The sequence below is a fragment of the Rhinopithecus bieti genome, unplaced genomic scaffold (genome assembly GCF_001698545.2).
Source record: "Rhinopithecus bieti isolate Rb0 unplaced genomic scaffold, ASM169854v2 scaffold_495, whole genome shotgun sequence".
Taxonomy (NCBI): domain Eukaryota; kingdom Metazoa; phylum Chordata; class Mammalia; order Primates; family Cercopithecidae; genus Rhinopithecus; species Rhinopithecus bieti.
The window spans coordinates 1,198,268-1,208,185 of record NW_016803120.1 but is presented as its reverse complement, the minus strand read 5'-3'; the positions used below and the strand labels follow the sequence as shown (position 1 = coordinate 1,208,185).

At 46.7% G+C, this 9,918-nt stretch overlaps 1 protein-coding gene across 4 annotated transcripts in view; it reads left to right on the top strand.

Annotated features, from left to right (window-relative positions):
- The first annotated feature begins 900 nt into the window (after nucleotides 1–900).
- The window catches only part of CAPN3 (calpain 3), a 44,650-nt gene continuing 35,632 nt past the window's right edge, over nucleotides 901–9,918 (top strand). For 3 of the 4 annotated variants that reach the window (XM_017860920.1, XM_017860838.1, XM_017860993.1), the window contains exon 1: nucleotides 901–1,662. In XM_017860920.1, the coding sequence (XP_017716409.1) occupies nucleotides 1,354–1,662 (309 nt within the window). In that variant the 5' untranslated portion in view covers nucleotides 901–1,353. The remainder of the gene's footprint in view (nucleotides 1,663–9,918) is intronic. The other variant, XM_017861071.1, reaches the window with a different exon arrangement.

Sequence of the window (9,918 nt, the reverse complement as noted above, 5' to 3'; positions counted from 1 at the left end):
TGTCTCAGATGCGTAATGTGGCATGGCTGAATGAGTCAACATGTAACCTGTACAGTAAGTCCTCACTTAACATCGTTGATAGGTTCTTATAAACTGTGACTTTAACCAAAACAAGCTTAGTAGAACCTATTGATGACATTGGGGATTTACTGTGCTCAGATGCACTTTTTTTTTTTAAGATGGAGTCTCGTTCTGTCACCCAGGCTGGAGTGCAGTGGCGCAATCTGGGTTCACTCCAACCTCTGCCTCCTGGGTTCAAGCGATTCTTCTGTCTCAGCCTCCCAAGTAGCTGGGATTACAGGCACCCACCACCACGCCTGTCTTATTTTTGTGTTTTCACTGGTTTCACTGTTGTTGGCTAGGCTGATCTCGAACTCCTGACCTCATGTGATCCACCCGCCTTGGCCTCCCAAAGTGCTGAGATTACAGATATGAGCCCCCGCGCCCTGCAGGTGCATTTTTTTATAGCAGATTCAGTCCCAGTGTTTATTTTAGGGATGGGAAGAGACAAGAGGTGGCAAGGTCAAGTATGCAGGTACAGACAGGGATTTTCTCAACCAAGGACTCTGCTGAGTAGCATTTTCCATGCAGACATTTCCAATAAACGCTGACCCAAGAACATTCTAGAAAAGATGCCAAATCTAACATTGAATAATGTTCTGATATCCTAAAATTTTAGGACTGAAAATCATGTTCTCTAAAATTCACAGAATATTTTCCTAGAATTCAGTACCTCTCGTTCACCCTAACTAGCTTTTTTGCAATATTGTTTTTCATTCATTTGGTGGCCAGTAGTTGGGTGGTCTGTATAACTGCCTACTCAACAACATGTCAGCAGTTCTCAGCTTCTTTCCAGTGTTCACCTTACTCAGATACTCCCTTTTCATTTTCTGACAACACCAGCACTTCATGGCAACAGAGATGTCCCTAGCCAGGTGCTCCTCTCTCTAGCATGCAGTCTCTCTAGCTCTCATACTCACAGTGTTTCTTCACATCTATTTTTAGTTTTCCTGGCTCAAGCATCTTCAGGCCACTGAAACACAACCCTCACTCTCTTTCTCTCTCCCTCTGGCATGCATGCTGCTGGTGGGAGAACCCAGGTCAACATTGCTTCAGAAATCCTTTAGCACTCATTATTCAGGAGAACTTATGGCTTCAGAATCACAGCTCGGTTTTTAAGATGGACATAACCTGTACGACCTTCTGATGGGCTTTCAACTTCGAACTGGATGTGGACACTTTTCTCTCAGATGACAGAATTACTCCAACTTCCCCTTTGCAGTTGCTTCCTTTCCTTGAAGGTAGCTGTATCTTGTTTTCTTTAAAAAGCTTTTTCTTCCAAAGCCACTTGCCATGCCGACCGTCATTAGTGCATCTGTGGCTCCAAGGACAGCGGCTGAGCCAAGGTCCCCAGGGCCAGTTCCTCACCCGGCCCAGAGCAAGACCACCGAGGCTGGGGGTGGAAACCCAAGTGGCATCTATTCAGCCATCATCAGCCGCAATTTTCCTATTATCGGAGTGAAAGAGAAGACATTCGAGCAGCTTCACAAGAAATGTCTAGAAAAGAAAGTTCTTTATGTGGACCCTGAGTTCCCGCCGGATGAGACCTCTCTCTTTTATAGCCAGAAGTTCCCCATCCAGTTCATCTGGAAGAGACCTCCGGTGAGTAACTTCCTGCTTACTGGCTGGGTTTTCCCCCCACGGACGAGTCCTCCCACTCAGCACCTCCGGCAGCTCAGCTGTGCACATGGGCAATGGGGGAAGGATCCTGGCAGCAATTCTGCTGGGCTCTGTCCTTAAGTGTGAAGCAGGGAGGAGAGGAACAGGTCTCAGATACTTCACCAAATCTCAGCAAAATCCAGAGGGAGAGCGGGGGAGGTAGGGCTGATTCTCATGCTCTGACTCTTTCTCTCTGAAAAAAAAAAATCTTGCTTTTTATAAAAGTGGTTGGAACTCAGTTTAATTCATCCTGTAAAAATATTCCTTTCTCAGAACAAATTCCAGACAGCCCAGATCTACCCTTTCATTTTAAATACCTTTCATCTTTGTAAGATTACTTTGGTTTCTCTGGCTAAAATCATGATATTATTATTCTTTAATTTACCAGTGGCCATATCTTTCCGAAACATAGCAACCCTAGAAAGAAGAGAGTCATAGGCAAGGAATATTTTTTCATGCATAAAATGTTGGGGTTAGAGAGAGAGACCTAGCAATCGCTTTTGTCCACCTACCTCACCTCATAAGCGAGGAGTCAAGGCACACCAGAGCGAAATATATCCAGTGGGCACATGACAGAGCCCGGATTAAAACTTTCTCTTTTAGGAAACTCTCCCAGCCTCTGGGTTTCATTTATAGTGATCACCAGGAGGGAAATCACATTCCCCTGGCTCACCTCTCTGATCATCCCTCCAGTGTGACTCTTGTTCTTAATTCAAGAAATATTTATTGAGCATCTACTAGTGCCAGCACTGGGCAAGCAACTGGGGGGATAGCAGTGAGTAAGAAAAACCAAAATCCAAGCTGTCATGGAACCTAGGGTCCTGAAGGGAAGATGGGCATTGAACAAGAGTGACGTTGTCAGGAGACAATGTTCTGGGTGCCACGGGATCATGTGGCAAGGAGAGCTAACCTGGTCCAGGGAGAGAAACCCTTCCTGAGGAAACGATGGCAAGCTGAGACCTGATACTATTCCTTAGTCATGTTTTTCTTTAACCTAAGATGGGCCAGGCGTGGTGGCTGATGCCTGTAATCCCAGCTTTTTGGGAGGCCCAGGCTGGAGGATTGCTTGAACCCAAGAGTTTGAGACCAGCCTGGGCAACAGGGCAAAAATCTATCTCTTTTGTACTAAAAATTCAAAAAATTATCCAGGCATGGTGGCACATGCCTGTGGTCCTGCCTGCTTGGAGGCTGAGGTGGGAAGATCACTTGAACTCACGAAGTCAAGGCAGCAGTGAGCTGAGATCACACCACTGCACCCCAGGCTGGGTGACAGGACTGAGACCCAGTCTCAAACAACAACAACAACAACAAACCTGAGGTGGAATACTCCACAACCTGTGTATTACATAGGGGCTCTTCTCGGTTCTGTGGTAAGGCCCATAACTGTCCTGAAGGCCTTCAGTTTAGAAGATAACACTGTTCTGCTAACAGAGTAGTTGGACATGTCATAACCCCCTGCTGAAATATCTTCAGTGACATCCCTCTCTCAGCTGCCTTCAGGACAAATCCCCCACTGCCTTCAGGACAAATCCAAACTCCTTAGCCAAGCCATAGGCCCTTCTCAGCTGGTCCCTGCCTACCTATCCAGGCCCATCTCCATCCTCTTTTCCCAGATCCTGACACACCAGCAGTGCTTGGACATTTAGCTGTTCTGTGGTTCCAAGTCTTCTCGCACCGGACGCCTTTGCTCATGCTGTCTGTCTGCCTGGCATGCCCTTTTTGTTCCTGTCTGAAACTCTGCTCAGGTGTCACTTCCTTCAATCTTTCTCATGACTGTTTTCCTCTCACTGAGAGCAGAGACCCTTCCTGTTCATCTTTGAGGCCCGCTCACCAAGTTCAGGCCAGTCCCATAGTGGGTACTCAGCTGATGCTGGTGAATGAAAACCCATGCCGGAGGGCCTTGACCGATGAGACAGGATAGTCCTGCGTTCCCAGGCAGGGATTTCTTAAAAACCCTTTCTTGGGCCAGACATGGTGGCTTATGCCTGTAATCCCAGCACTTTGGGAGGCAGAGGTGGGAGCATCACTTGAGCTCAGGAGTTAGAGACCAGCCTGGGCAACATAGTGAGACCCTATCTCTATAAAAAAGGTTTAAAAAAAAAAAGCCCTTTCTCAGAATGGGTAAAATTAAAACCTACAAATACTGTTTTCAGTGAAATCATTGGTGAACTTGAGTCACAAGCTAGACTTACAAATTAATAAAAATGCTTTAAGGGCCTGTTATGCTCTAGGTACTAGATTGGGCAGTGTCCATATTTGAAATGAGGGGTGCAGAAAACCTGTCTGTTCTAAATTGTGCCCCCACCACCACCATCACCAACAACAAGGATCCTGGATCTTCGACTGTTTGAGTCACTAAAGGACCAGATAGCAAAGGCCATTCTTCGATAAAATGCCCACATGTTCCCCTGGGGTTGAGATCACAGGAACACTGCCCATTGGGTTCACTAGTATAAATAAGAAATATAAAATTAGAGGTGGTCAGAGTTGGAATGATTCTTGGAGAGGTGGTCCAGTGTCCTTGCTTTATAGGTGAAGTGATTAAGGCCCAGAAAGGGCAAATGACTTATCTACAGCCACACAAGTTGACTTGAAACTGAAAAACGGAAATGACTCCAGAACTTTCTGACTGTAAAGCACTTCTTGGAGACATCAGTTCTCCATTAACTTCTTCAGATGTAGTGACCTTTGCCAGCCCTGAGCAGTCTGAAAAGACTGTGTCCTATCAGGAAAAGCACCACGCAGGTGAGTAAAGGCCTTCCTGCTTTTTCTATCTAAGGCACAGAACCTTTGGAAACCAATCTGAATTTTTTTTTTCAACCATCAAGTATTATTTATTATAATTACAGTGATAATTATGATGATAATGATAAAGGGAGAATTATTCCTGGCCAACTATAATTCTAGTTAAAATAGCATGCTACACTTTCAGCCTTTCCCTCTTAAAACAGGCTCTGGCCAACGGTTCCTAGCACAGCTGTAGTCTCTTCTCTCACTTACCAGTGCTACTGTCACACGCATCTGTGTGAAGAGACCACCAAACAGACTTTGCGTGAGCAACAAGGCTGTTTATTTCACCTGGGTGCAGGCGGGCTGAGTCCAAAAAAGGAGTCAGCAAAGGGTGGCGAGATTATCATTAGTTCTTATAGGTTTGGGATAGATGTACAAAGTACATTTTAAAGGGTGGGGAAAATATTACAAAGTACCTTCTTAAGGGTCGGGGAGAATATTACAAAGTACCTTCTTAAGGGGAGGGGAGAATATTACAAAGTACCTTCTTAAGCGTCGGGGGAGAATATATCCTATCAGTTAGGGTGGGGCAGGAACAAATCACAATGGTGTAGTTTCATCAGTTAAAGCTATTTTCACTTCTTTTGTGGATCTTCAGTTGCTTCAGGCCATCTGGATGTCTACGTGCAGGTCACAGGGGATATGATGGCTTAGCTTGGCTCAGAGGCCTGACAGCTACCTCACAGCCTTTCTTCCTCTACTCGGGAGCATCATGCCTTGAGTTTCCCGGCCAAACAATCTGATTACTCTAGCCTATCCTTATATGATCTATTTCTAGGATCAGAAAGCAAACAAATTATTCAACACTTCCCAACTGTTAAGGCAAGTTTTCTTGATGACAGATCCCAGGGCAGAATAGCATGGCCTCTAGAACAGGGCTTCTGGGATGCTGGTGCCCAATACACTAGGGATAGGTTGGGGATGGGAGGGCAGGTCATATTTCATTCCGTGGGGTGGAAGGTTCAATTGCACCACACTCCTGGCCTCTCTTCTTTTCATGGTGGGTTTGTAAAGAGAACTTGACCTGTAAAGCCCACTTCTTGGCTTCCGTCTTTCTCTGGGAAGCAAGCTGCCCGCAAGAAGCATGACTTCTGCTTTCTGCCCTCCTTGCAGCAAGTTTTCTGGAGGCAAGACCCCATGGGGAGTCATGCAGGAGTCCCTGGGCCACCTGGTAATATATAGTTAATAGTAAAGATAATCGCTAATCTTGAGTGAGAACTCACCACATGCCAGTGACTAAGTGCTTTCCATGTGTTAATTCATTTAATCTTCACAACAATCCTGTAAGGAAGTACCATTATTGTCCCACTTTACAAAGGAGGGAACTGAGTCTCAGAGGGATTCTCCAGATCTCCCAGTTAGTGAAGGTTGGGGCTGGGATTTAAACCCACACAATCTGGCTCTAGAGCCCCCAATCTATCTAATTCTGAGATTTAGTTGTCAATATCCATTTTTATTAAACAATAAATGTAGGATTTTGGATTCCCACCTGCCCTGTACTTTTATAGCATTCCTTTATTGGCTCAAAACTCAGGCATGGAAATAAGGTGTCATTTATTGGGCCTCCTCAAGACACAACAGGTACTGAGTGACACCCCAGGGGTAGCCCCTGAAAGCAGCAGCCTCTGTAAGTTGGAGATGGAATGGCACAGTGGCTAAGAGCCCAGGCTCTGAGGTCAGATAACCTATGTTCAAGTCTTGGCCTGCTACTTAACGCTTAGGTAATCTTGGTCACATGCCCTCATTTTGCCACAGGTTCTCCATGTGAAAAATGGAGAGCAACCATAATAGAAGAACCCATCTCGTAATTGAGGATTAAATGAGTTAATGCAGGCTAAAGGCTTACGACCAGCACATGGGCGAGTGCTCAGTAAACATAGACTACTCTTATTACTGCCTACAAGCAGCTGTGCAGTCTCTTAAAAGTGGCAACATCATAAACATTTTTCCAGCTTAATTTGTGCCTGTGACCAGTCAAGATATTAACCACAGCAATGTATTTGAGTACTTCATGCCTGGTCTAAATGCATCCATCCATCTCAGCAGGAGGATGTGTGTGTGAATGCTCCCCTCATGGGCAGGGGACTGCTTGTCCTTTAGGGCAATTCCATTTGTCTACATCAGATATCAAATGTACATTTGGTTGTGAAAATCTGAGTGTATCATAGAGCCAGGAAGGCGACGACAAAAGAGGGCCACTCTTGGCTGGGAACTTGGCCACTTGCTCAGTGATTAGCTTTGAAGCCCCACCGAGACCAACATGGTGAACAAGGGCTTCCTTTTTCCCATGCTTGCACCTCAGTCATGCCAGGTGGAGTTCTTAAGCTATTCTCTCTGATCTCCTGCGATCCCCAAATCAGGGGCAACCTAGGTCCCTGCTTCTTTTGGAGGGATGAGAAGTGAAGGGCCAGTTGCAGTACCTTGTGATGCAGGATCTGGTCCCCTCCTCACCCTTGGTAACGTGGGATTGCAGAATTGCTCCACAGTGCCCTGCCCTGCACCATCAGCTCAGCTGGCCAGGGCCTCCAGCAGTGGACCCTGACAACAGTGAGGTTCCTGGGCTTCCCCCTGTCTCTGGTGCTAGGTGGGGTCACCTTTCTGTAAATTCCATGTTATTCCAGACCCACCCTAACCTAGAGCTTGGAGAAGGAAGGGCCCACCCTATTTAGGAGCTGGATTAACCCAGACTTCAGGTTAAACTTGAAACAACCCAGACTTCAGGTTAAACACACCATCAGCATGGTCTCAGTGTTTCTTGGCTCTGCTAGGAGAGGTTATTTCTGGTTGGGTCTCCAGTTCACAGCCCTGAATTGGAGTCAAAACTGCATCATTGATATACAGCCACCTCCAGCTTAACCTCCAGCTCTTTCCCTAGGAAATTCTGTTCTCGCCTCTTCCACCGTCCTCCAAGCTCCTGGGGCTGATAGCTGGGCCCTGCAGTTTCTCATCGCAACCTTCTGCGTAACTCTTCTATTAGCTGTTGGAAGTTGGGGGAGCTTGTCACCTTCCCACTTAACTCAAGATCCAGTGCCTTCTCATTTGCTGGTGGTGGCTGGAGCTCCAGCTATGGGTTGCCTAACCCACCTCTTTCCCTCAACTCCTGTCCTCACCTCTCTATCATTACAGGGCCCCACCCATTACCAGCTCAGAGCTGGGTCTCCACTTCACCCATATTTCTCTACTGTTTGCCTTTCTTCTTGCAAGGTATTACTATCATACCCATATCCAGCCATGCTTTGCCCAGTAGTCCAACCTCACCCTTAGCCCTGCTCTTCCTCACTCCTGGGGCCAGTAGTTCCCTCCGCCAACACCTGGACCTGTGGAAGCCTCTTTCCCAGACAGACAGCAGCAGCCCCTTAATCCTTTGAACAGATGACTTTATTCCTTGTATTCTGGTACACAAAAATCTCTTGTATTAGGCTCATTTTAAGGATAGAGTTTAGGTAAATTTCCCAAGCTGTAATTCATCATGAACCTTATTTTCCCATGTCTAGAAGATTCTCAATACTAGTACTTTCTTGATCTTATCAGAGGGTATCCATGGAAGGTCATGACCATCACCCAGCTGAATGCAGTAGAAGGAAGCTTTCTAATGTAAGTTGCATCACGGTTTCAGAGATGTGAGAGAAATTCAGAAATGTGAGGGAAATTGTGAAATGTAAAATGTGAGGGAGAAAAGCATTCAGAATGGAAAAAATAAGACAAAGAGTCCCTTCCCATCTAACTCACAGCCCTGCCATCCCCAACCTATTCCTTTTCCCAGGCTCCTTCTTTCTTCCATGCTGTCTATCAACATAGACCCAGCCACACTGGCTGGTTTTTGCTGCTTTCTATATGACCTGGTCTCTTGCCGCTTCCCAGCATCCTTGGCATCCAGGCAGAACCAACTTCTTCCTTGTGCCAGGGCTGTTACACCAGGAGAAAAAAAAGTATGACATTCTTCAGGGTAGATCTTCTTACTACTATGGAATTATTGTCGAGTCTTTAAACTTATTTCGCCAAATGTGCTCACTTTCTGAACCCTTAACATGGCAGAAACATCTTCTCTCTTCTCGAGGAAAACCTCTAAGAATAACCTTAGAAAGATTATTGTAATTACAGAATTACATTAATCTCTGGGGTGGGGGAAGGAGAATTAAATATGATTGTTTTCTAGGAAGAAAGCAAAGGAAAACACCTGCCCGTTTACTTACGAGAAGGAGGGGCTCATGACGACCCCCCACCCGGTGTTCTTCCTCTCCACGACCCGACCCTCACAGAATTCTTTGGGTTTTTTTTGTTTTTTGTTTTTTGTTTTTTTTTTGAGATGGAGTTTTGCTCTGTCGCCCGGGCTGGAGTGCAGTGGCTGGATCTCAGCTCACTGCAAGCTCCGCCTCCCGGGTTCACACCATTCTCCTGCCTCAGCCTCCCGAGTAGCTGGGACTACAGTCCCCGCCACCTCACCCGGCTAGTTTTTTTGTATTTTTTAGTAGAGACGGGGTATCACAGTGTTAGCCAGGATGGTCTCTATCTCCTGACCTCGTGATCGGCCCGTCTCGGCCTCCCAAAGTGCTGGGATTACAGGCTTGAGCCACTGAGCCCGGCCTGTTTTTTTGTTTGTTTGTTTGTTTGGAGACAGAGTCTTGCTCTGTTGCCCAGGCTGGAGTGCAGTGGCTCTAGCTCGGCTCACTGCAACTTCTGCCTCCCGAGTTCAAGCAGTCCTCCCACCTTAGCCTCCCTAGTAACTGGGACTACAGACATGCGCCACCACGCCTGGCTAATTTTCGTATTTTTAGTAGAGACGGGGTTTCACATATTGATCAGGCTGGTCTCGAACTCCTGACTCCAAGTGATCCACCTGCCTCAGCCTCCCAAAGTGCCGGGATTATAGGCATGAGGCACTTCGCCTGGCCTCCCTCACAGAATTCTTTCCGAGTGCTTGTGAAACTTCTGAGGCAAGTGACTTGGTAGAGGGTGGAGGTTCCTATTTTGGTTTACACAAGCAGGGGTGAGCCAACATTCAGAAGTCAGAATGTGGAAAGCACAGGAGTGTGTGGAGAGAGAAGCACACAGAAGGGAGCTGCTAGGAACCGGCTGAACTGTGGTGGGAATGAGAGGCTCTGCCCTCTCAGAGGCTATGGAGTGGTGTCAAGACTAATTCACAAGGAAGCCTGGTGCCTCAGGAAGCATTCTGCTCGAGAGGAGCTGACGCGTACTTTTCCATTTTCATTCAACCTTCAAATTTAAACAATCACCATCAGAACTTTCAGAAGTGGCCAGGCGCGGTGGCTCAAGCCTGTAATCCCAGCACTTTGGGAGGCCGAGGCGGGTGGATCACGAGGTCAGGAGATCGAGACCATCCTGGCTAACACGGTGAAACCCCGTCTCTACTAAAAATACAAAAAAAACTAACCGGGCGAGGTGGCAGGC